The 27068-nt window shown below is 43.4% G+C and overlaps 1 protein-coding gene across 3 annotated transcripts in view; it reads right to left on the bottom strand.

Annotated features, from left to right (window-relative positions):
• Window positions 1-24136, bottom strand: part of LSM14B (LSM family member 14B) — a 32271-nt gene extending 8135 nt beyond the window's left edge. Inside the window, exons 1-4 of one of the 3 annotated variants that reach the window (XM_032219101.1) lie at window positions 23516-24136; window positions 5430-5593; window positions 2707-2842; window positions 1383-1499 (exon numbers count right to left, since the gene is read on the bottom strand). In XM_032219101.1, the coding sequence (XP_032074992.1) occupies window positions 1383-1499; window positions 2707-2842; window positions 5430-5593; window positions 23516-23636 (538 nt within the window). In that variant the 5' untranslated portion in view covers window positions 23637-24136. The remainder of the gene's footprint in view (window positions 1-1382; window positions 1500-2706; window positions 2843-5429; window positions 5594-23515) is intronic. The other 2 variants (XM_032219100.1, XM_032219103.1) reach the window with 2 other exon arrangements.
• Window positions 24137-27068: the final 2932 nt, after the last annotated feature.

Below are 27068 nucleotides of genomic sequence, written 5' to 3'. Positions count from 1 at the left end.
ATGCTGATTGAAACATAAAATACGAGAAAACATATTATATAAAAAATAGAATCATCCATAAACCTTGTCTGGGTCCCATATATCTTTAAAAAAAAACCACCACACCGTAATTGTATTTGAAACTAACTCACACAATAGGCAATCATACAGAGATACACATTTCCACAGTAAGATGAAGTCCGACCACTTTGTAACTAAATAATTGAAAATTAGATCTGAACCATGAATTCCTATTTGTGTAGGTATATGCTTACAGGCACACATATTTCATTACTGCTTGAAACAGTAAAATATATATTTATGCAATGCTTGTGTTAAGTCAAAACCTCTTGAAGTATTTTTTAAGTGGCCCTGAAGTTGAAAAAAAATTCTAGAGCTGCAAATTAACTTCTAAGATGGCAAGCTGACAAAATAGCATTACCCTTTCTGAATATCCAAGAGATTCAGAATACTTCTATTACTCCTTAAAAGCCACTCACACAGCTTCCCACAAATCCTCAGATATGATTCTGAGGAGATTTGCAACTTCAAATAGTTATTCCTCCATCTCTGCTTTAGATAATCCGAAATTCAAAAGGAAGTGTGAAGGAAATGCCACCCCCACCAAGAGTTAACTACACTCAAGGCTATTCAAGAAAATGCACAAAAATGCATTCAGAAAGCATTGAAGAAATAATACAATCACTTGAGGAAAACAAGAAGCGCAACGCCCTGAAGAAAATTTTACTATAGAGACGTTCAAAATACGAAACTGCTCCATATCCTTCCCAACTTTTGCCTACTGTTGCTGAACCCTGGCCTTACACGTTTGCCACAGAATTCAAGCAAGAGCAAACTGCCAGACCATCAACTAGTCAGGATGCAGAATCCAACAGACCAGAATTTATCTAGGGAAACTGTTTTACCAAATGTAAAACATGCCCAGGTAAAATGGATTGCTTTGTGGTTGTCCTATTATTTGCCATATACTAAATGTTATAAGAATAATTTTCTCCCAGCTTTAATTTGTATCCCCCCCACACACACACCTCTCTTACTTGCACAGGTAGGACTTTTTGCAAAGTGGAAGGCTTCCAAATCTGCAACAGCTCATTCTCTTGTGTTTATGCTCTTAAATTTTTCTGGCTCCACCCTGCCCTATCCCTTCAGTCTTAAGTTTTCACCTCAGAATGTTAAATGAGTGGCTAAGAAGCAGGTTCCTGTTCATCTACCCATCTGATACCTGGAGCAGGGGCACCAAGTCTCTCAAAAACAAACTACTGTGGTAATTCTTGCATAAGTTACTCTATTTGGGGAGAAGAAAGGGGGGTTTAAAAAAAACCAAAGCTTTTGCAAACACCATGCAATTCTTCTAATACTTGGAATCCTCAAGCTGCTGTTACCCTTAGAAGACAGCAGATGTGGCTCTGATGACAAGTCAGGCTCTGAAACTGGCTGAGGAGATGAAGAAGTGCTAGGACTGGAAGCAGCTGCTGATGCTGGAGGGCTTACCAGCTTCTCTAGAAAGACAGACAAGGGAGGAGAAGAAAAAGCAGAGGAGGAGACTAGTGAGACACACGGCAGTACTGACATCCAGATGACTGAGGAGAGAAGGTTTAAGCAGCTAACACAGCGACGTCACATTCGATTTCGTTGAGGGCCGCATCAGGGTTGTGTCTGACCTTGGGAGAGGCAAGTGGGCATATTTGGGGTGGGTGTGGCCAGCTTGATGTCCTGCAGCCCTCTGCCAGCAAAAACGGAGCCAGGGAGGGCCATGAACGGCTGGCAGAGGGCTGCAAGAGGCTGTCACAGCCGAAAACAGAGCATGCACACGGCCTTCCCACAATCCGTTTTCCCTGGCAGAGGCACCATGTGCTGGTCCTTCGCCATTTCCAGGGCAGCCCCGTGACCCACAGGCCTTGATTTTGACACCCCTGAGCTAACATATTCTTAAAAGTTCTGAAACTTGGAAGAATTTGACCAGGGAGCAAGACAGATCCTGTTAAGTTGCTCACCATCAGATGTACATTACACATCATATGCTAACTTTATGCAGAAATGCTTTAATAAGTGACAGAAATGAAGAAATGGAGAAAAAAATGAATATGTAATTTAACACTGAATAATTTATTTTTTTCTGAACAAATATATGAGTAACCCTTAATTTTCTCATTGCTGAGAATTCTACCCTATGTTTCCAAAAATAGTGTTCATGTAGAAAATAGAGTCCAACACTCATACACCTCTACAAAAAACCCCAAAGAGTAACTGCTCCGATGCCCTGAAAAGAGGAAGGAATCCTAATAAGTATTCAACTGATATTAATTACTTTGTACATTTTACTCACGTATATCACCTAGTGAGTAGCCTGTCTAAAAGTGGGGTTAGTTGAACAAACTTCACTTAAGAACCTTGTTTAAAACCAGTAAAGTTAAAGTTTAACACTGGTTTTTGCAAAGCTATGCTTTCAACTTAGAAAAGGTCCAAATTCAACCTATCTTTAAGTCTAATTCTCACTCTATCAGTCGGTGCCAAGGTGGGATGTCTTCAGATTAGAGAGTTATATAATGAAATGTTTTCCCGCAATACTTTGATACAAATTATTTTTTAAAAAGGCTTTCCTTATTCAACAATATATACTTCTCCCTCAGAAAAATATTCTCTGCGGACATGTAGCACAGCCCAGAGACTGATCATCTCGGCAACAGAAAGGTCTTTGTTACTCACCTAAGCCAAGAGATGCTGCATATTGTTGGCCAATTAAAGAATTGGCGGCAAGCTGACTGTAGGATGACATCCCTCTGAAAGGACTATAAGGCACATGAGGTTGAAAAGAAGATGCAGACGCAGAGCTCAAAGATGACTGAAAAAAGTGAATGTGGGACAATTAGCAAAATGAAGAAAACAATATGGATGACAGTCCAAAAATTTCTTACATGCTTTAAGAAATGCAAAGATTAGCACATATTAGGCATTGTTGATTTAATCATGGTTTCTGAAGAAGCTAAAGTGGTGTGGCTGCTAAATATGTTTAATATCATGCGGGCAGGCAGCATAACATCTGGTCGATAACTTTAAATCTGATATGTTGTGAAATGAACAGTATCATGAGGAAAAAAGGAAAATCTTTGTAACCATCAATTTAACAAATCAAATGAGGAAAGATTCATTCAGCTGTATAATACGCCCAAATTTTTCACATGAAGCTGAAGATGAAAATCAGACAACCTTAACTCAAATTATGTATTATCATCTTAATAAAGAGAGCCACAGTTGGGGTAGTGGTAAGAAACTGGGAGAATTCTAGTTCTACTTTAAGATAGGAAGTCATCTGGAAGGTTCTACGCCAGTTCTTCACACTCAACCTTAGGAAGATAGCAATAGCAAACTACTTCCCAAAACCAAGAAAACTACAGGGACTCATCCAGGCAGCTACCAGGAGTCAAGACTGATTTGAAGGCACCCTGAATGTCTTAGTGAAAGCCAGCTGCTATAGTCTTCACAAATCATAGTCATGAGAATAGATCTTCCTGCCTCACCATATCCTTCAACACCTAGTGCTATATAATGCTAATAATGTTTTTTTTTAAGAGGAACACTTTTTGCCCATTGATAGATTTACAAGATTTTAGTTCCTAATGTGTCTATTACTATTTATCTCTTAAATCACCAATCCTCAATGTGTTTCATTTTTGGGTTCTAGGTTCTAATTTTTGAACAGGAGTGCACTGGCAAAGCATTCAGAGATAGTGGTCAAACTTCTGTATAAAACTATGTGGTTCCATCACACTAGCCAGGCAGCAAATCAGAAAAGGCCCACATGCTGTTAATTATTAATTTAATAATTTTCTCATTGTTGGAGGGAGAGAGATAGTCTTAAGATTTGAAATAACAAACTCAATTGAATACAAATGCATTTCATCCAAATATGTCTAGGATCAGTACTGCCATTATGTTTAGAACAGGATTAGATGGATTTTACCTTAAACTCTCATTTCAATATCAATGTTTGGAAATGAGTAAATCCTAAATCATGGCTAACAATAGTTAAACTAAAAGTGAAACACTTCATGTTGACTGCGTTCATAAAGCGTACTTAATGTTGGCACCAACTTTACCCATTTTCTGGTTTATTACACTAAACCATAAATTAATCAAATGGATTAGGTATCACAACAGATTAAACCACAAAAAAAGAATCCAAGAGGAACACTAACTAAGGGTAACATTCTTATGGAAATGCAGTTTGGTAGGTTTTAAGCTGACCTCAGTAAGCACTGTACATAAAGTGTCATTATATTTTAGATTTAAACGGCCATCGCAGTTTATTAATTATGGCTAATTTATCATGGAGTGTAAACCAAGTAGCATCTGAAATTATTAATGTACTGGAAAGAATAGCAACTGAGTCAAATAGTAGACAAAACATTTGAAAAACCTTAAAACTCAGGAGGTTATTTGTTTCCTGTTTTCATTTATATGCTCCTAAAACAAGGGAACTCCAACATACTGTACATCTGTACTCAATCCTGAATGTTCAGATTTTTTTAAATGGCTAGTACTGTTTTTGTTTAAATAAGACTAGGGGGGGGGGGGGTCTAACCTCTAACCAAACCAATTTGCAGAAAATGGCTGTGTTGAAATATGCCCTAGGTACATCAGGTTTTCCAAGTAAAATCTTTACCAGGGGCTATTTTTCAAATGAGTTCAGACAGAACTCTGGCCAAAGACTGACATTAGCCAAGGATAGGGAACACCCAGTTTCCATGTTACAAATGACTAACTAACCTGCTCTAGTCAAGCTATTGAAAATATTTCCCCATTAGGTTCTGTCCGAGTTGTAAATTCATTGGGAGAGGACCCCATTCATACCATCACAACTGGGGACATCCTTGGTGGAAATGGGTGAGATAATCAGCCTTCCATTCTTCTGAGGTCGATAAAATGAGGACCCAGATTGTTGGAGGCAATATGCTGACTCTGTAAACCGCTATAAAGCACTGTGGAGTAGTATATAAGTCTAGGCGCTATTGCTACAATCTTCCGAATCACACTCTAGTGTTTTGGAATAGCAAGAAGTTTCTTGTTATTCCATTTTTGTTTCCATTTCTGCTATCATTGTGCTAGAGCGAATAAACAGGTCTTAATAAGATTATTAATATACTACTGTGGTTAAGCTGTTTGTGTTCGTTTTTCATTCCCTACTTCACTTACACTTCTATTGTCCTTGTCCTTGAGCACCATATTTAACAGAAAGCTATGATACTAATTTAATCTTAGAAAACATAACAAGCAACAATAGAGTCATTCTTACTGAATTAGAACTTATCAACAGGCCCAGCTGAATTTATATATGCCTACTAGTGCCTAGTAAGGGTGGTTTTTACTGTTCGACATTCCCAAAGAAATACTAGGTGAAACGCTTATCTGTTCCAAATGGAATTACTTACTTGGACAATAGCAGGATCTTGGGGCAGATTATGCTGTGCTTTTGGAGGCTCACATACAGTGATATCTTTAATGTCACTCCCTCGGAAGATGATATATTCATAAACTTCTTCCCTCGGAGGAGCAGGGCGGTCTGTGGGACGATCTTCTGTTCCAAATGAGCGCACTTTGAAGAAAGACTTAAACGTTACTACTTGAACTCGATACCTGTTTCACACCATTTTTATATACATATTATCTTTTTGGCTATGTGCTTTGAGCTGTGCTATCAATTCTCAAAATAGGAGTTAGTATTCATAGAAGAAAGTATTTGTAGCTCAAGGTTGAACTGTGAGGTCCTTGGCGCTCTCTGAGCTTGGTGGTTTTTTTGCAGACATTTCATTACCAAAGTAGGTAACATCAACAGCACAAGTTAGTATTTTTTAAGAACTTATACTGACTGACCTGGCTACTGAGTGGTCCAAGTTATTAGCACTTGTTGACCAATATTAAAGACTGCCTCTTTGTTTCCCTTTCCATTACACTATATTGTTGCTTTGGATCTCAGATAACTCATGAGAAGGAAAATATATTAACTGATAATTTCTCAAGTTATCCTAATCCAAAGAGTAATGGAAGAAATTTATTTTTCTTCCCTGTATCCTCTCCCATCCATGAGGTGGGACAAATTGTGGCCGAGTGACAAGACATCTTGGGTGTCCTGTTTAATGTTCTCTCCAAGAAGCTTATCCAGCACATGCTGATAGAATGTGATCTTTTTTTAAGCCGTATTTTGAGAGTATACATTAAATGACTGAAGATAGTCTTTGACTTACAGTCACAATTGAGTCCACCATCTTTGTTGCTAAGTGAGACATTTGTTAAAGTGAATTTTGCCTCCTTTTATGACCTTTCTTGCTACACTTATTAAGTGAATCACTGCAGTTAAGTTAATAATACAGTTGTTAAGTGAATCTAGCTTCCCCATTGTCGTTGCTTGTCAGAAGGTGACAGGAGGTGATCGTATGATCCCAGGACACTGCAAGCATCATAAATATGACCCAATTGCCAAGCATCCAGATTTTGATCACGTGACCATGGGGATGCTACAATGGTTGTGTGAAAAATGGTCATGTCACTTTTTTCAGTGCCACTGTAACTTCGAATGGTCACTGAATCAACTATTGTACATCAAGGATTATCTGTATGTACAATTATGGTCTTACACTAAGCATTCTAAAGGCAGGATCTATCCAATATGTTTTCAGGATTAGGCAGAGACATTTCATTTTCCAAAGGCTTTACATTATTTTTTTGTTCCTAAACAATAAATATTTTGCTTATAATGTCATATTTAAAAAATTGAACTGGCTGGAAATATTTATTAAAAAATACTACATAAATGTATTAAATGAGGATAGAACAACACTGTTTTAATACAAGCAGCAATGCCGTTTTGTTTGAGTGGTCCAAAAATTTAAACATATTAAGTTTCTCTCTCGTTTCAAATAAATAGATTACTCAAAATTATACTTGAATGTTTGTTTTCACTAACATTGCTCACTTGCAGGAATGAAACCATATAATTTGGGGCTGAAGAAAGAAGTAAACCAAATATTGAAGTAATTCATCCCTCAGTTTTCTTTAAATCATGCCTATCCACCCCTGCAGAATGGAGCAATTAACAAGGAAGTTTGATACTGAGAGAAATGGAAAATGTTTATTCAACAGAAAGCAAAAAAAAAAGCTGGAATGTTTTAAGACAGTAATTCTCAATCCAAAGACTTGTGTTGTTTTCAATGGGAGAAGGAGGAGAAACATGGCATTTGGACAGGAAGATCAAGGAGTTGTTCCACATAGAAAAAAAAGTATAGCCTAATAATAGGATTCGCTTTTGGGAGGACAAAAATTACATGTGTATTAGGTTGAACTGAATCAAATTAGCAGAACTACATTCTCATGGCAGGAGATTCCTTTGTTTTCACTACAACAACTGACAAGCTTCCTCATTCATCCACATTTGTTGCTGCCAAATTAAAACTAGAGGTCTAGTTTTATGTTCAAAATATGCCTCAGTATCAGTTAACAACTGTACAACTCTTCAGATGCAGCCAATTTTTTTTAAAGCAGTACTTCTTGTATTTCCTTCCTAAGCATAATCAGAGCACAGGAATTCTCAACTTAAGATAATTAAGCCTAGAATTTTAGTCATAAATCATTGTGATCATTAACTGAGACATTCATGTGACAGCCTCACAAGATTACATCCCCAATTCTCCCCATTGTGGTTGTTAAGCAACTGCGCAGGAGTGCCTCAGTGTGGAGAATCTTGGAAGGCCTGGCAGTTTGAGAGGCCTCAGCCACTGGTACATGGACCTCCTACTCCTCCCCACCAACTCCCTAGAGCTGTGGGTTTTCTCCTTGCCCCATCATGCCTGGGTCCCTGGTGCTGCTGACAGATGTGCTCAGTTGATGTGAGGCTCAGATAGAAAGCTAGCAAAGGCAATCTTCCTCAGAGGCAAATCTTTCTCAAGGCTGACCAGGAATAGGAAGTTGGCCAGTAAAATGATGGGCATAGGGTAAAGGCCCAGGCCTCTTGAGACTAGAAGGTAGAAGAAATAGACTTGCATACCAATGGCTCTAGATCAGAGTTTCCCAACCCTCCGGTCTATGGACCAGCACCGCTCCATGGCATGCCAGAAACAGGGCCTTGCAAACAAGCAAAGCCCCATCTGCAGGATGCATGCAGCACATGAAACTATCCCCCCGAAAAACTTCTCTCCACAGAACCAGTCTCTGGCACCCCAAAAGTTGGGGGCTACTGCCCTAGATGACTGGTGCCTTCCAGCCCACAATGGAGAGGAGTTGTCAAACTCCCAAAGTTGCAAGAGCATGCATGTTGCCCAACACCCTCATTTTAATGATGTGACTAGGGACAGTGCGACATTTGGAATTTTGGACAGGGGCCATGAGTCTCTTTGCTCAGCTCATCTTAAGTTACAAATAGTCATCGAATGAACAATTTTAATTCTAAGTCAAGGCCACTTTAGTGCTCTCATAGTATTGCCTCTTCTGTTAGGAAGACTGATATCATAGGTATTCCATCTTTACTTGTTGAAGGCAGGTAAAAACATATTGATCACATCCAGGACAGACCAAGAAAAACATTAGCAACAGAATCTCCTCAACAGATCCCATCAGAGGAAAGTTACGATACTTTCCCAAAGTGACGCTAGAAGACTGGGAAATAATTTTTTATATTAGAGCAATAAATAAAGTAATTAAAAAGATTTAACTTCAAAGATGCTCTAAATTTATTAAGGTTACTTTATAATCAAACATCATTTTTATCTAGTTAGATCTAGATATTAAAAGGCAAAAGATTACCAACTGGCAATTTTTAATCGCCCTGTGCACAACTCAGTAGTGATATAGTGTTTCACCACTACTCATTAAATCAGTCCAATGATTTCCCCTGAAAAGTAGTTTTCCTGTTTTAAAGGATTTACCATTAAAGTTAATGAAATCCTGAAAAAGAAATAACTTTCTTTTCAGGATTCCGCAGAAGCTTGAAAATGACAATCTGTTTTAATAAATTGGTCTGTAGCATTCATTCGCAAGATTTATATGGCTGCTCATATGAAATACATGACATGCAGCTGATACTAAAAACACATTCATATACAAAAGTCCACATAAAATTCATAGCAGCCAAAAGAAAATTACAAAAACATCAGGTGCCACAACAGGAAATGGACACCATTGCACATTCAGAACCCCAGGCTACTGCACAGAACCAAGCCTCCAAGGTCTTGCAAATCTGGAGCCAATGTAATCTGTGGAGGGATGATATTCCAGAGGGCAGGCACCGCTGCAAAAAGGACTCTCGTCTTGAGTTCCAGCTGACACTACTTAGGAGATAGGATCCTAAGGGACAGGATGCCCCTACTACTAGACAGGATCGGACAGAAAGAAAAAACAGGGAGAGATGGTCTTGTAAATAATCCAGCCCTAATAGCAATAGTACTTAAGACTTATACATTGCTTCATAGTGCTTTACAGCCCACTCTAAGTGGTCTACAGTCAGCATATTACCCTCCCAACAATCTGGGTCCTCATTTAATGACCTTGGAAAGATAGAAGACTGAGTCAACCTCGAGCCGGTCAGAATTGAACTGCTGGCAGTTGGCAGAGTTAGCCTGCAATTATGCATTCTAACCACTGCGCCACCAGAGCTCTTAAAGCTCAAGCCATGAAAGGCTTTAAAGGTGACTACCCTCATTTTGAATTGCACCCAGAAGCACACCAGTAACCAATGCAGCTTTGCAGAGCAGTGATGTTGCATGTGCCAAATAATAAAAGCACTTTTGATTTTGGTGCATATTCTGTGTCAGATGAAGCCCTATACAGAATGTATTATAAACCTCCAATTGGGAGGTCGTTAGGACATGACTGACTGAGCAGCCTTCCTGGTCTAGGAAGGGGTGCAACCTACAACACAACCCAAAGCTGCCTCTTGCTCCTCACTCAGGAGCTGTGTGTCCAAGGGGCTCACCAGGTTACACACTGGTTCTGAGACAGTGCAACAACCATTCAGAACCCAAATGGAAAGCCCAGGGTCCAAAGGGCTCCAAAACAAAAAGTCACTCTGTCTTATTTTTGTAGATCTAAATTGCAATATTCTTTATTAAAAAGTGTATAACGTTTTTTTAGCTTTGATGAAAATACAGAATCAGCCCCTCCTCTAGAAATAATGATTAATTTCAAGAGCTGAAGAAGCTTCTTGGGTGATAAGCAAAACTTCTTCAAAGAAAAACAAGAAAGTCTGTTTGCCTCTTGAAAAAAGCACGTTTGGGGCAACCTTGACCTGGATGACTGAGACTCCATAGACGATTCATTTCAAACTTAGTTTAAGAACACAACATCTAGATGGACAAATCCTGCTGCTGCAGGTACTACTTTTAAAGTTCCTTCAGGATCAAAAAGTACATTGTTAAAGCAAATAAAGTTAAATGAGGATTTGCAAACAGATTTCAGCATTCTTCAGCTACTATACAGTATTTTATTTTTTGCACACTCCTTGCCTTGGGGAGGAAGAGTTACAAATCAATTTCTTAGGTCCTATTAGGAATGGAGGCTCCCAGTAGCACCCAGTGGAATATAAATCGAATAAACCTCAACCTCAACCAACACTATTTGGCCAGTAGAGGACTGCAGCATTCAGCACCAAATCCACTTCTATTTTCAAAACAAAAAACAAGTAGATTTACAGTCCTACAGCATTCTTGTTTAGCAAAGATGTGATTCTGGAATCTCTGAAGTGGTGCCAGTCTAGCACACGCAGAAGATATAATGGCTCAATTTCTAAAGACAATTGAGGAACCTGTTACTGCCATTTCAAAAGGACTTTATGCCCTCTTCTGTTACCACATTGTGTTTCTCAGTGCATGTAGTCCTCGACCTACAACCATTCATTTAGTCACTGTTCAGAGTTATGAAGGCACCGAAAAAAGTAATGTGCAAGCATTGCAGCATCCCCACAGTAATCCAAATTAGGGCACTTGGCAACAAGCATGTATGATGGTTGCAGCAGCCTGGGTCATGACACTGTCATATGAAACCTAGCCAGTTTCTGACAAGCAAATTTAATGGGGAAAGGCAGGTCAGCTTAACGACAGTATGATTCACCTAACAAGTGTGTCCAAAAAAAAGGTAAATTCAATTGTAACTCACTTAACAACCACCTTGCTTAGCAACAGAAATTCTGGTCCCAACTGTGGTTGTAAGTTGAGGGTTATCCTCCATCTGGATTTGCTTTCTTCTTTACATATCTATGTTTTGCTTCTCACACATTATAAATCTTTAGAAAAGATTAATGGAAGGGGACTAACTGCCTTTTCTTCTCCATTTGTGTTTTGAGTCTCAAGAACTTTTCTTAATTAAACAGAAGAAACATTCGTTCTTTGGTTGTTGTTTTTTATTTTCACCATTTTGTAACAGAATCAACAACAGCTTCATTGGGAGAAGCTTATTTAACAGTATACAAAATGCCTCCCTACCCGGAATGGATTCTAAGGCACAGATTTTTTTTCCTCATTTTTAATTTGCTTTTATAACAATTCATTTTGGAGTTATTTAGTGTTCAAATCTTATTAGACTGCATTAAGGATCCCTAACATCCTCTGTAGTTCAAAAAGTGCCTTTTTCCCATTTCAAGATCTACAGGAAGCTGGGAATAATTAGCAAATTTCAGCCACTTCCTAAAGGGATTTGGCTTTCTGCATTACTGGAAGCCAATGCCTCCGACAGAAACAATGCTTGTAAAGCTTTGCCTAGCAAAATTTCAGTTAAAAAGAGCTTTGCTCCAAACTGACCTAAGCCCTCTCCAGGGGCTGGTAATTCCTTCCATGTAAAAGCCCAGCAGTGATCATAACAGGGTTTTTCAACCTTGGCAACTTTAAGATGCGTGGAGTTCAATTCCCAGAATTTACCAGCCAGAAATCCACATGTCTTACAAGTTTGCCAAGGTTGAGAAACACTGGATCTACACAGATTCCTTTTCTGAAAAGACAAGACCCCTGCTTATATTCTTGCAGGAATGAAAGGCACAGGATTGATAATACTGATTCATTCTGCTGTGATATGGATGGCTGAGTTCTGGCATAAGTTACCATCGACATTGGTTTCAAAGGATGGCTGACTTCTTCATGGTTCCTGTCTCTATTTTAATCCAATTGCAATTTATCTGAATATGGGGTAAGCCCCTCTTTGTTAATCAATTTAGGGTAGTAAACCAGCTGCCAGCAATTGCTGGACATAGGCAAACATGCAATCAGTCCCCCCCAGTCCCAAAGATATTTATGTTTTATTTAAAAGCTTTGGCACTCCAAGTGACCATTCAATTCACCTCTATGGACAGGTAGCTTCTGGGCACAATCATAGTCTAAATGATTTCACTATTCTGAAATCACAAGTGCCAATCAAAACTGCTAACAACTGTTTCCTGCAAGGCTTCTGGAATTTAGGCATGGAAATCTGTATAAAATAAGCATTACAATTAAGGATTAAAATTTAAACAATAATTTCATCAATTCTTTTCTGCTGGTATTTTAAATAGTGCCATCTCACAGACATTAATAACTCCAGGAATCTGGGTCAAATCAATGCTGTCAGCCATTATATAAATTTGCCACAACTGTTGAGAGCTAAGAAAATTATGAGAGCCTTTCACAATTTAGGGCAGGGTTACAGACTGGTACCGGACCGTGACTTGTTATGAAACCCTGCACAAGCAGCAGGTGAGCAAATGAAGCTTCCTCTGTGCATGTACAGGATTTAGGTTGCATGCAAACCCATCCCCTCCTCCCAGTCCATGGAAAATTTGTCTTCCACAAAACTGTGAAACTTTGCGCACCGCTGATTTAGGGGACTCGTTTCTTCTGCAATAGCTTGTGGTTGATTAGGTAACCAGCTAAAAATTTCTAAACTTTCTCCCCATTACGTAATATTATTAGCATTATGTTCTATTACCCTGTCCATGACTAGAGCAACCATTTAGCTAAGCTAGGCTGCATTTTGGTGTAGTAGTTAAGGTGCTGGTTTAGAAACCAGGAGACTATGAGTTCTAGTCCCGCCTTCGCATGAAAACCAGTTGGGCTTTGGGCTAGTCACTCTCTCAGCCCAACCCCCTCACAGGATTGTTGTTGTGAGGAAAATAGAAGAAATGAGTATTATGTTGCCATCCTGTATTACATTAAGAAACAATGTTCTGGCAACACAGCATCTCCAAAGACAATCCTTGCTCCAATCCCTGAAGAAAAAGCTAATTCAAAATCCTTGCTGCTCTTAAGCATTCAGGCTATGCTTTCTTCAACTTAGTCCTTGTAGTGTCTAAGTCTGTTTCTGCCTTTCCTGCAATCATCCTGCATTTCTCTCCCTTTATTTTGGAAATGTTTTAAAAGTGCATTTTAAATCTGTCTGTTGTGTTGCTTTCCTCCCCCCCTCCAATCTCCTTCAACTTTTTATACTTACTATTCATTCATCATCCATTTATTTTTACCACAAAGGCCATACACCTTGAACAGGATTTTATTGCTTATGTGGTCTTATTTTAATGCAATATCTGAAAACGCTTTCTTTATTGGAGGCTACGGTGGTTTTAGTTCTTAATTTCTTATATATACTTTTTCAAAGCCCCCTTTTCCATTTTAATTCCCCCCCCCTCTAACATAAATGATGCAGGAATGACTTTATGGTTTCTTCTGAACCAAGTCAAGTCACCTCAGCCTTTCCTCACCGGAACAAAAGAAAACCAGTATTACTACACAAAAATGCTTCACAACTTCCCAACTCTAGGTAACTCCACCCAAACAGCAAAGCTACCAACTGTAAGGCTTCCCAACTCTGGTTATTTTTTTCAGTGGCAAAACGACAAACATTCTAGAATGCTATAAATATTTCCACCCTGTACATCACAGTTCAAAAACGTTTCTCCACCTCTCTTCCAATTTACACCCTCTAACTAATTGTTAAAGCCAGAGCTGCTAAAAATCAAACACTCAGAGGTAAAAGAAACTCTATTTTGGGTATAATCTGAACTTTTCCAAAACAGCTTTTGTCTTAACCAATCAAAAGGAGAAATGGAGCACTGTTCCTTAGGCATCATATAATTTTCTTCCAGAATATGGCACTAAGAGCAGCAAATTGGGGACAGAGAATAAAGTTGAGGAAAGACACACGTTACTCAAAACAGTCTCAATACTGATCAAGCAAATAATCCATACCTTTGCCATGATGAATGCTACTCAGTAAAGTTTAAAACTGATTTGAAAACAATCAAAGGACGGGAAAGAAGACACCCATTCTCTGGAGGATCTTAACTAAAGAATACTCTCAAAAGTTCTGACTGACTTTTCACATAGACTTTATAGCTAAAAAACATTGTAGTAAACTTAGCATTATAATTCTAGCAATCCACACTATTAACAACAAAGCAATTCCCATTTTTTTCCAAAATGACATGTATCAGCACATCAAAAACAGAACAAGTTGATCCAGTATTTTCAACATGACTACTCACTCTGCTCACATGTACACAGTATGCATTAATTTGTACTTGAGTTTGCATATATTCTCCACAAAACTTTACTAAATATACTCAGGAGCAGAGTTTAAATTTTAAGTCACCTTCTTATTCTAAGCCACAAAAACTGAATCAAAATGGAAAGTCAACACTACAAAGTGCTGGATCTCCTGCCTCTACTTCCATGGGACTTCAGTGCTATATTGTGCCTTTGTACTGCAATCTTAGAGAATGACCATTGGCTTACCTGAAGCGTCCTTTTCTGTGCACCGTAGGAGAGTCCAAGCGACGGATTAAATCAGTCTGGTTGCCCTGGGACTGAGGAATCTTTTTCCTTGGCCACGCCTCCTGGTGTTACTTGTCGCCAGAATTTTGAGATGGTCTGGAACCGTGAAGGCTGGAAGCGTGATGAATCAGGTAAAGAAAGTCCAAGTTGACACGATGGTCACAATCCCTGGACTGAGAAGCTAGGGGGGAGGGGGTTGGACTCTCCCGCGGTGCACAGAAAAGGACCATTCAGGTAAGCCAATGGTCATTTTCCTGTGCACCGCTTGGAGAGTCCAAGCGACAGGACATACCCAAGTTATATGTCACTAGGACGGGCAGAAGAACAGTCTCGGTATTCAGTCGTGGAAACAACCGCCTGTAAAACCCACCTGCCAAAAGATGCCTTGGCCGAGGCATACATGTCTAATTTATAGTTCCTGACAAAGAGCGATGGTGAGGACCAAGTAGCCGCTCTGCAGATGTCTTCAATGGTAGCCTGGATGGCCCAGGCTGCGGTGGTGGCAGCTCTAATAGTGGAGTGGGTGGTAACATGGCGGGGTACCGCCCTGGACTGGTGTCCGTATGCAGCTGCAATGCATGCTTTTACCACCTAACGACCGTGGAAGATGTCACCTTCTTACCCAAGGAACCAGGCTGGAATGAAACAAAGAGGGCCTCTGACCTGCAGAAGTCCACAGAACGTCTGATGTATATCTGCAAGGCCTGTCTGACGTCCAACTTGTGCCAACCACCTTCCCTCGGGTGGTTGGGGTGCGGGCAGAAGTTAGGCAGGATTACTTCCCGTGTCCTGTGGAACCAGGTGTTGATCTTTGGGATGAAAGCAGGGTCCAGACGCAATACGACCCTGTCCAGGTGGACAACACATAGATCCTCCCAGACCAATAAATCTGTCAGTTCAGAGATGCGTCTCGCAGATGTTATTGCAACAAGAAAGGCAGTCTTTAAGGTGAGGTGACAAAGAGATGTCAAACGTAGAGGCTCAAAGGGCGGAGAGGTAAGAGCCTGTAAGACCACCGATAGCTGCCAGGTGGGATAGGGGTGAACCGCCGGAGGACATAAGTTGGAGGTGGCCTTAAGGAAACAGCGAAACTTCAAGATCTTGCTGAGGGGCTGGTCCGGGTCGCCGGACCAGACGGTGGATAGGGCCACCACCTGACGACGAAGTGTATTGGGGATGAGACCTTTGTCTAGGCCCCCTTGTAGAAAGTCCAGTACATGGGAAACAGGCGCAGTGACTGGATCGAGACGGTAGTTGTCACACCACTTGGCGAAAGTGGACCAGGTGGAATCATATATTCTGGGCGTTGATGATTGTCTGGATGCCTGGATGGTACGCACAACTCCTCCGACAGGTCTTCGCTCCTCAGGAGATCCCCCTCAAGTGCCAGCTGGAGCCACTGGGAGTCCGGGTGTACTATGGCTCCCGGCTGAGGGAGACCTGGTCTCGAGGAATTCCCCATAGGGATGACACCGACAGGCTGACAAGGTCGGCATACCATGACCTGCAAGGCCAATGGGGAACTACGAGCAGGACCTCCGCCCTTTCCGCGATGATCTTGCACATTACCTGTGTAGAAGCGGAAGCAGTGGGAAGGCATACAGAAGACCCTGAGGCCATCTGCATCGAAGAGCATCCGTCCCCATCGCCACTGGCGAGTGGTAGCGGGAGAAGAAGCATTGGAGTTGTGTGTTCTCTCGGGTGGCGAACAGGTCGATCACTGGGGTGCCGAATCTGTGAGACAATTGGTTGAACAGGGCTGGATCCAGACGCCACTCTGCACTGTCTATGGTGATCCTGCTCAACCAGTCCGCTTGCATGTTCTCCACTCCCGAGATGTGGTTGGAGCGAATGGATGCAATGTGACACTCCGCCCACCTGCCCAGGGCCTCCACCATGAGCTTCCTGGACCTGGTGCCGCCCTAGCGATTTATATGGGCCTTGGTGGCCACATTGTCTGTCATCAGGAGGACGTGTTGATGAAAATGATGAAAATGTCGCAGGGCGAGTTTGGCCACTCACAGCACTAAGAAGTTGATGTTGCAGGCTGCTTTGGCTGGAGACCACTTGCCTTGAGTTACGCGATGTCCCATGTACACCCCCCAACCAGCAAGGCTGGCATCTGTCGTGATGACTACTCTCGTGAACTCCTTGAACAGGTGTCCCTTCAGTAGAGCCGACGATTGCCACCACTTGAGAGACCTTTTCATGGTCAGAGGAATCCGCATCTTCATGGATGAGTTGTTCAAGTACAAGGCCCTTCCATTTGGCCTGACGACAGGCCGAATGGAAGGGCCTTGTACTGGCAGTGTTGGCTCTTTGATGGGGCAGGAGAAGCCACTGCAACTCTCTGGAGTGAAGTCGTGCCCAGGGAACGACCAAGATGCAGATAATCTTCCCCAACAGTTGTGATAGGAGTAGCACGGAGACCTGCCTCAACCCCAGAAGTTTGCGAGTCAGGGAAACTAAGCTGTCTATCCTGTCCTGGGAATGGAACACCCTGCAAGCTGAGGTGTCTATCACCGCCCCCAGATGGATGAGTCTGGTAGTTGGGATGAGATGACTGTTTTCCAGGTTCAGGGAGAACCCATGATTCCTGAGGGACCTCATTGTAATGTGGATGTTCCGTAAGGCCTGATTGGATGAGAATGTCATCCAGGTAACATTGAAGCCTTATGGGCCTGCGTCTGAGTTGCGCTGCAACCACTGACAGAACTTTTGTGAAGGTCCTGGGTGCCGACGACAGGCTGAATGGAAGGGCCTTGTACTGGCAGTTTTGGCTGGCATAGAAAAACCACAGGAACCTTCAGTGTTGTGGCCGAATGAGAATGTGTAGATAAGCCTCCTTCAAGTTGATGGACGTGAGGAGGTCCCCCTGGCAAATCCTCACTAGGATATTTTTATTTATTTATTTTTATTAATAAAATTTATAGGCCACCCAATCCGGAAGGACTCCGGATAGTTTGCAGATAGATTGCATCTTGAATCTCCTTGTATGCGATGGTTGAGGTTCTTGAGATCCAATATGGCTCTCCAACCCCGAGTTCTTGGGCACCAGGAAGAGAATGGAATAAAATCTCCTCTCTTCCTGGTTGGGGGGAACTTGTTCCACAGCATTGATCTCCAGGAGATGATGAATTTCCTGGGTCATGAGTTCCCTCTCGAGAGGGCAAGACAGCAGATGAAGTTCTGAGGGGGTTGGGAGAGAAACTCTAAGGAAAGCCCCTCCCTGACAGTCTGGAGGACCCAGGCATCCTCTGTGGTCAGTGCCCATTGGGGAGCGAACAGCTGGAGTCGGCCCCCCAATGGGAGGGGAGCGTTGATGGTCACTTGGACTTGGGGAAAAGCTGTTGGAGGCCCCACCGCGGTTGGACCTGCTGTCTACCCCTGTCCCGAAAGGACTGCCTGTCCTGGGACCTATCTCCCGACTGATCTGTTTGAGGGAGTGGAAGAGGATCCTGCGGACTCACTGGAACGAAAGGACTGCCTCTTGAAATAGGGAGATGATTTATGATCTTGTTTCTTGTTCAGGGTGGGCAGAACTTTCAGTTTATTTTTGGATTCAATCAAGAAGGGGTCTAAGACCTCCCCAAATAATTTGGACCCCTTAAATGAGGCAAACGCCAATTTCCACTTGTTCTTCTGGTCCACCTGCCAGTGACGGAGCCAGATGAGGCGGCGGGAGGTCACGTTTAATGCTAATGCCCTAGAGGCGAATTTGGCCGCATTAAGGGAGGCATCAGCCGAATACTGGGATGCTGCAATAATTTTTGTTATGTCCTGGTGAAAACGAGTGTCTCCTGCCGGTAGTTTAGCCTGAAGCTCACGCAGCCAAATGACAGGGGCTCTGTTAAAGAAGGACGCGGATGACAAAGCCTTAATGGCCCAGGCCGCTGCCTGATGAGTCTTGTGGCAGGCCTCCTACGCTTTTGTGTCCTCTGCCTTGAGGCCTTCCAACAAGACAGCTGGAAGGACTGAATTAGAAGTGAGAGTCACTATAGGGGGGTCTACAGATGGTAGGACCAGGATGTTTTCCAGCGCGGGGGTCAAGTGAGTACAGCTTTTTGTCCCTGCCACTGGACGCGGACAGGGAGCCAGGCTGAGCCCATTGCCGTTGAATGACATCCATAAAGAGATCTGGGACTGGCACCAGCTCTTGCTGAGGTGCCTGAATGTTAAACATGCTAGCATTGGGGTTAACTGGAGCGGAATCCGTGGATCCCTGCACGGTCTTAGGTTTGGTACCCACCTGGGTGGTGTTCTTAGCCTTGTGCAAGATGGACTTAAATAGGCTAGGCTTAAAGAGCCCCGAGAAGGCAGGAAAATCCGGAGGAAGGTCCTCATCCTCCGAGAGCTCCTGCTCCTCCTGATCCGGGTCCTCCAAAATGGAAGACTCGCTTAGCGTCAAGGACTCCAGAGATGGGTGACGGACCCGCCTGGGGGTGGAGGGAGCCTCCTGCCTGGGCTGAGAGGATCTGGGAGTGATGGGTGCTTGGTCACGTCTCTGCATCCCCTGGGCAATTCCCTGAGAGATGGCACGGGCGACCACCACCCGCATGTGAGCAGATAACTCAGGTTCCTGAGCTATGGCAGAGTCCAAAGCAACGGGGTCCTTGGAAGGAGGAAGAACATCCCGGGCAAGGATGGGATCGAGCCCCCGGAGGTTAGGGTCCTCAGGGGGGGGGCTTTGACTGAGGAACACATGAAAAAGCAGGAGAGCCCAGTTCAGCCAGAGACCTATCCGGGGAGAGGTCCTGGGAGTCCACTTCCTCATCATGGACAGACGATCCCCCCTTGGAAGTGGTGGAATGACTGCCCCAACAGGAGGGTTAGGCCGAGGGCATGCCCTCACAGCTTGGCGTTGGGCCTTCTTGAATTGTTTGTCGAGGGCCCGCTGCCGCTTCTCTGCATCCCTAGTCACCACTGCGGAAGGTGCCTTATAGGGATGGCTATCCTGACTGGCCACCCTGCCCTTCCTTACCCCCTTGCCCGTGCCTGCAGAAATTCCCTTGCTAGGGGCTTGAGAGGGACCTGGTCTACTGTCAGGGGAGTCAGATGGGCCAGGATGCTCCATTGCCTGATGGCACAAAGATGAAGGAGACTCTGGTGGCTGGTGCTGGATCAGAAGACACGCAGATATTGTGGAAGCAGGAAGAGTTTGTGGAAAAAAATCCAGAGGAGTAAAACTGGGACTCTGCAATGAGTCCAAGGAATCCAGCCACTCGACGGGAGGTGAGAAGGTGGAAAAGCAGCTAAGGCTGCAAGACCAGGCAGATAGATCAGGGAGAATCAGTGGACAGAAGGCAAAAAATTTACACAAAAATCCTCCCTGTGCCGGTGTATGACCACCAGGTGGCCAAGATGCCAGCGCCACTTGGGGAAACGCTGTGGGTGGAAGTGACCCAGCCGGAGACCTGATCAAGGCCAGTCACCCTGCGGCTATCTGCAGAAGCGTGGCTTAGTGGGAACACTAATGGGAGAAAAGGCGAGAATTCAGGCCCTACCAATTGGCCGCCGCTCCAGTGCGAGGGAGGAGGAGGTGAAGATGGCGGCTGCGTGATTTAGATTGGCCGCGCACCCCTCTGTGGCAGGCTACACCCTCCGAAGGGCAAGAAAATCGCAAAAAAAACAAACAAACAATTCCAACTAAAAAGGGAAACGCCAGCAGCCGCCAGAAGCCTCACCGCTCCTCCTGCGCTTTAAAGCAAAAGCGGCAACTCTCTGCTGCCGTCCAAAGGTGGAGCGGCAAGCGGACCACCCACCACCACGCCTACCTCCGAATCTCTAGGAGAAATCAAACGACATGAAGCAAAAAGGGGAGACAAATGAACTGTTAATTATAGGAAAAACAAATTAAGGAAAAAGAAAGGAAATACTAGGAGGAGAGTCCAAGCCTAAATAAATTACGCTGGAGCTCACAAATATAAGTCCTGAACGGGCAGACTGAGAAAAAATTCTGGCACCCAGTAACACCAGGAGGGGTGGCCAAGGAAAAAGATTCCTCGGTCCCAGGCCAACCAGACTGATTTAATCTGTCGCTTAGACTCTTCAAGCGGTACACAGGAAAAGTGTCATTTCAACTCTAGCTTTGCATATTTCACTGGGCAATAATAATATGGAAAAACTGAATTTTAATTTATAGATTTATTACATCATTGTTCAAAGCTTTTTCACAGTTATCTTGATTTTCTCTCAAGTGGGAGGGGAGAGAGCTGTATAAAACAGAATATTCATTGCTCTTTAGCTAACTTCATGAGTTCCATAAACAAAGCAAATAAATAAATGGTCAATTACTACTTTGGGGAGAGTGCAGTTATGCTATTAACAATGAAACAGGGGCTGGTAGCCTTGTTTTCCAAAATAAAATGCATTTTATATAATATATTCCTAAAATACATTAAAACATTTTAGCAGGGTGAAACTCTTGCACAAACCACAACTCGACTCCTGATTTCAGTTAATGACATTTTTACTCTTTCTGAGTGCTCTTTTTTTTAAAGAGGATGGGGAAAATTATTTCTATTTAATCCCAAAATTTCATATACAGAATGATTCTTTAGAAAAATACTACTGTGCAATAAATTTCCACATGACTTGAATGCTGAGTGATTTCCCCCCCCCCTCCAGTGTAATCTTACAAAATACATCTTTCCCTAAAGCATTTTATACCTTAATTTCTCAGTGGCGTAAAACAAGCAGTATCAGTTATATTTTGTCTTTATAAACAACCAGTCCACATAAGAGTGTGAGTATTTTGCCACATATGCTTTCTGGGGACAATTCTGAAACTGCCCAACATTGAAACTGCCCAACATAAACAGCATTATAGCCATTTAGTGTGGAACATCCATACTTTTTTCTTGTGCAAATAGAAACCTTCTACGCAGACACATAGAATGGAAATGTTTCAAACACTACAATTGCTTTTACTGAACTCAAACAATGTGAGGATCCAATATACTATGAGGCTTGGAAATAGCAAAGTTAAAGAATTACTCACACAACTTGCTTGCCCATTGTTCACAAAATTACAGCCAAATGAAGCAACACACCTTCTTATACTGGGGTTGTTGACCTCACTGCTGAGGTCCAGCCACAATCAGATTGGGTGTATGGGTGATGTTTTAAATTGTTTTCCTTTATTTTTTTTTATTAATTACTTTTCTTTTTGCTTTGTAAGCCGCCCGGAGTCCTCCGGGATTGGGCGGCCTATAAATCTATTTAATTAATGAATGAATGAATAAATAAACAATACTACTTTAAATAAATAAATAAATAAATACTACTTGTATTTCAGACCGAAATCTAAACCATTCAGAACCAGATCCATATATTACCCAAAGGCTAAAAAAACATAACCGACCCTTGGAAGTCACCAGCAGCTTTTACTACACTTCTCTTCATAGATCCCACCCAAAAATCCGTTGGGCACAAAGAGGCCAGGGAATCACTGGAAGTTCAGCAGATTGCAGCAATTCATCCCCCACTCCTCAGAACCCAGAGTAGGGTAAAAGAAGGGGGGAGTCCCACAAGGAACTGCGGCATCTCTCTCAACCTCTTTCCTGACCATGGAAAACTTCTGAAACCGAGCTCAAGAAGCAGTAGCAAGGTGGTGGTGATGGGAGTTTCCCATAATCAGTCAGTCAGTGTCTGTCTGTCTCTCTCTTCACACACACACAAATCAGCCTTAGAAGGAAACACCAGCACACAATAGATACAAACTCAAGGTAAACCGCACCAAACTCCATTGCAGAAAATACGTCTCCAGCAACAGTGGTCAACGCCTGAAATGCAGTACCTCTGACTCTGTGGTTTCTTCCCCAAACCCCCATAACTTTAACCTTAAACTGTCTGTTGACCTCACCCCATTCCTAAAACGTCTGTAAGGGGCGTGCTTAAGCACACCAGAGTGTGCCTACGGTCCCTGTCCTACGGTCCCCATTTATCTGTATCTATTTCCTGTGTTCTTATTCATGTTTCTTCTTATTCCTGTTATATTGTACAGGAGTGACAGACTAAATAAACAAGTTGCTATTTGGGCCAGACCAGGCCCCGCTTCACCCACCCAGGCATTCAAACTACCATCTCCTTTTCCAGCACCAACGTGTAATGTCTCCTTTATGTCTCTCCGTCCAGCTGTGGAAGGCCAAAAAAAGAAAAAAAAGAGCCCCGGGGGAAGGGTTCCCCCTCCTCTCAGCTTCCCCCTCCCCACCATTAGCCCCGGCTCCCGTCCCCCCCCCCTCACCAGGGGCTTCCCCTCCTTTGCAAACTGCGCCTCCTCCTCTCCCCCTTTGCAGCTCTGCGGCGCGCGTGCCCCTTTAAAGGGATGCGGACCGGGGAGCCCAGAGCCTGCTGGCGGCTTCACGCTCTCCTCCTTTCCTCCCCCCCCCCCAACCCAGCTGCGGCCCTCCCGCCTCGGAGCCCCAACAACAACAACAACCACCACCAGCCGCGCTCGCGTGTCCCTCCCCCCCGAGGCAAAAGGGGGGGGAGAGAGAAGAAAGAGCCGCGCGAGGGAAGCGAAGCCAAATCCCGTCGTCCTGCGCCATCGGCTCCCTCACCTCCCATCCAAGCCCCTCGGGAGCAACCGGACGCAGGCAGCGCCCCCCCCCCCCCCAGCACCACCACTTTAGGGTTGTGGGGAAGGCAAGAGGCTGAGGCAAATGCGTCCCCGATTCGTCGGGCTTTATTTCCCCTCAGGCGCCCCCCTCCCTCCCACACTTTCCCCGCTCCGGCCCTACCCTTGGCGAGGGCGACGGTGGAGTTGTCGGTGTCGATGGTGTAGAGGATGCCCTCGTAGCGGATCTGCGCTTTGGAGATGAGGCTTATCTTGCTCCCGATATACGGCGTGCCGGAGCTCATGGCGTCGGCGTTGAGGGGGGGTGGGTGGCCGTCGGCCCAGCAGGCTGAAGTGGGGGGGGGGGTGGGAAGGCCTCGAAGGCGGCTCCGACGCAGCCCGGCGGCCGGGCCTGACAAGCTGAGACCTTTTGAGGAGCGGCTGTGGGAAGGTATGAGGGAAGGAGCGCCGCAAGAAGGCGACCCGGAGAAGGCCCCCGCGGAGCAAGGCGTCGTCTTCGCCGGTGTCGTCGTCTCCTCCCTCTCCGTCGCACCTCCCCGCTGCTGACGGGCTGTCTCGGCGGCACGCGCGCCCCTGCCGGGAGGGAGACAGGCACAGAGAAACCCACCGCTCGCGCCTCCGCAGCGGACTGAGGGGAAAAAACCCTGCCGGCCGCTCCTTTTATAGGCCGCGGGCAGATTTAAGGTGGGGGAGGGAGGGGGGCTGTAAAATGGAAGAGCCGGCGGGGAGCCAGAGAGAAAGGAACGAAGCGAGGACGGCGGCGGAGGGGAGGGAGGGGAGAAAAAAGAGCAGGCGGGAGGGACCAAGAGGAGGAGGGCGGGACCACGCAGGCGCCGCGGGCTCTCTGCGCGCGCCGGGAGCCTGGCGAGCGGAGCGGGAGGAAAAAGGGGCGGGGAGAAGTAGGTAGGCGGGCTTGTTTGGGAGGTTGGGGGGGGGGGAGGAGAAACCGGAGGGAGTCACGTGACGGCCCAGCTGCTGCCGTTGCAACGTGGGAGGGAAATTTGCCGGGGGGGGGGGGGGCGACGGAGGGAAAGAAAGATGTTTCGCCGGCGATGTTTGGAGCGCAGCCGGAACCTGGTTGCTTGAACTACTGAATCTCTCCTAACCCAGTTTTGTTTTCGTTTTTTCCTCCCACCCCTAAAAACAAAAAAGTGCAAAACGCAAGGACACAATTTTAGCCTGGGCAGCGAATGGCAAAGCTATGCGCGTGCTTAGTTAGGAGATCGTGGGTGGCCTGGGTCATTTATCTCTAGCAACTGGCTTTAGCCCAGTGGGCCTTTCCTGGGGTTCAAAGGAAAAAAATGGGGCGTTTTTTTCCCCCCGGTTAACCGTTAATTCCTGGGTTTGCCTGAATGAAGCAGGAACGCGGGTCAGGTATGCACAACCCCGCGAAGCTCAAAATGCTCAGCCGGTTTTGTAAGGGTGCCCTACATTAGGTGTTCGGGTAAAAGGAGCTTGTCAGATTCTGCTAGAATAATAATAATAATAATAGTAATAATAATAATAACAACAACAACAACAATATACCCAAATCAAATAATAATAATAATTAATAATTATGATTAATAATTAATAATGGTAGTAGTAGTAGAAGTAGTAGTAGTCTAGGTAGGTGTACTATTGGATGGTATAATTTACAAGATAAACTAAACACAACGCAGCTTCTTTCAGCATCCAGGAGTTGTTGGTTGTTGTTATGGCTTTTTATCCTGAGCTAATTCAGCCAAATGTGGTTTATTTAATGTAACTTAGTTAAATAAGTTCATTTACCCAATCAACATCTTTATATTAAGAGTCAGTTATAATTAGCATTTAAGGTAGGTAAGAAATGAAGTATATCTCCTGGGAGTTGAAAAAGTAGAGTTTTGGAAGAATGAGTGTGTTTAGTGTTTGTATGTATATCCTTCCTCTGTGTGTGTGTGTGTGTGTGTGTGTGTGTGTAGAGGGAGAATATGTGTATGTAGATATATGTTTAGATAGATAGATAGATAGATAGATAGATAGATAGATAGGGATAGATAGTGTGTGTATAAGGTGCGAGAGATATCTGTGTGTATGTATGTATGCATGTATGTGTGTGTATACACACACACAAACATACATACATAGATTATAGAATGTGTGTATACATACACATACTACAAAAAAAAGACCTGTATTACATCTGTACACAAGGACCAGAAGACATGATAGATGGATTATATACAGTATATATGACATTGGTGATGATAAGATATAATGGTGCCAAGTGACAGCAACATCAGGAAGGTATATGAGAAGATGGAAAAGTACCAGGGCTGCTGGAAGAAATGGTCCTGAAGGAGGAAATGGAGAGGATGTGGAAAGTCAAGGCCTAAATGATCCAAGTAACAGTAGGAGCACTTGGGGCTGTGAGTGAGTGTCTGCAACAGATTCCAGGAACAACACGAGCTCTCTGTTAAGAAGAGTTTAGTTAAGGAAGAGCTAAGATATGGCACAGAACCCTCAAATTCCCACCCCACCCCCTGGAAGAGGACCCAGGATTGCAGAAGACACAGGCCCATCTGGGTGAGAAGGTATTTTTTTAAAATATAAAACTCAAGGTAACAAACATAGCTAATACTCCTTGCTACTCTTATTTTCCACACAGCAACAACCTGCTCAGGTGAGGAGAAAGAATAATTGGCCCAAAGTCACCAAGAGGTCTAGAACTTACAGAGTTCTAAGGTAGCGTCTTTACCACTACATCAGACTGGTTCCCAACCAAAAACCATATTAAATTCCCTTTTCTTTCTTCCAAGAGCATGTACCACTACTTCCTTAATGTTATTTGATAATGATTTGTAAACTGATCCATGGATTTTGAAGCTGTTTTGCATTGATCCTCAGATAATATAAACTCTTCTGTTGGAATAAGAATATTCTGTGACCACGTGTTGGAAACAGGTGGGATTGTCTAATCAGGTACAAATATATAACATTTCCACCTAGAAGAATGAAAGTTTAGTTGGAAATACATCTGTAATGTCCTATTTCTAAAGGGTAGTTATGTTAATATTTCGCAGGGAAAAAATCTTGGGGCACTTTAAATGCTAATTTGTAAGAACATCTTTTGTGGATGCATAATAATCAGCCAGGCACATTGGCTGTACTTATCTAGCATGCTAACTTTAAAGTGTGTTTAGTAAACATATGATTTCATGGTATACTTTCTCCCTCTATATTCACAATTCTTAAATGAAGCTTGCAGGATCACAATATACTTTATCACAAATCTCAGGTCAAAAAGCTACATGCTATGGGGAAGTTATGGGTGTCTCCATATTTGATAGCTAAGCTTTTATGGAGTTGCAAATCATCTAAGATCCAGTTTAAGTGAAGATTATCAATTCTACATGGAAAAAGAAGTCTTTAGAGGCACATATAAATGTTTGTCAATCAATTTGGCATCATCTTATTTGATCTGACAAATCAATTCAGCTTTAAGATTTGCTTTGAAGAGAAATTTTTTGAACTGGGCTAGTAGCTTTACCACGTGCTATGTAAATGCAGAAAGTGGGTTGGATCTTTTAATATCTTTTAGAATGGTAGTTTGTACAATGAAATTGGTGGGATTTAAGTAAGCAACATCTTCAACCAGGGTTTAGGATTAGGTGCAAACAAGGTCACTATCTTAGTTTGTTGCAGAAAAAAAATCAATGCTATTTTACTAATTGCAGTAGAGGGACAAAATAGTT

The sequence above is a fragment of the Thamnophis elegans genome, chromosome 5 (assembly GCF_009769535.1).
Source record: "Thamnophis elegans isolate rThaEle1 chromosome 5, rThaEle1.pri, whole genome shotgun sequence".
Lineage (NCBI taxonomy): Eukaryota > Metazoa > Chordata > Lepidosauria > Squamata > Colubridae > Thamnophis > Thamnophis elegans.
This window is presented reverse-complemented; position numbering and strand designations above follow the sequence as displayed.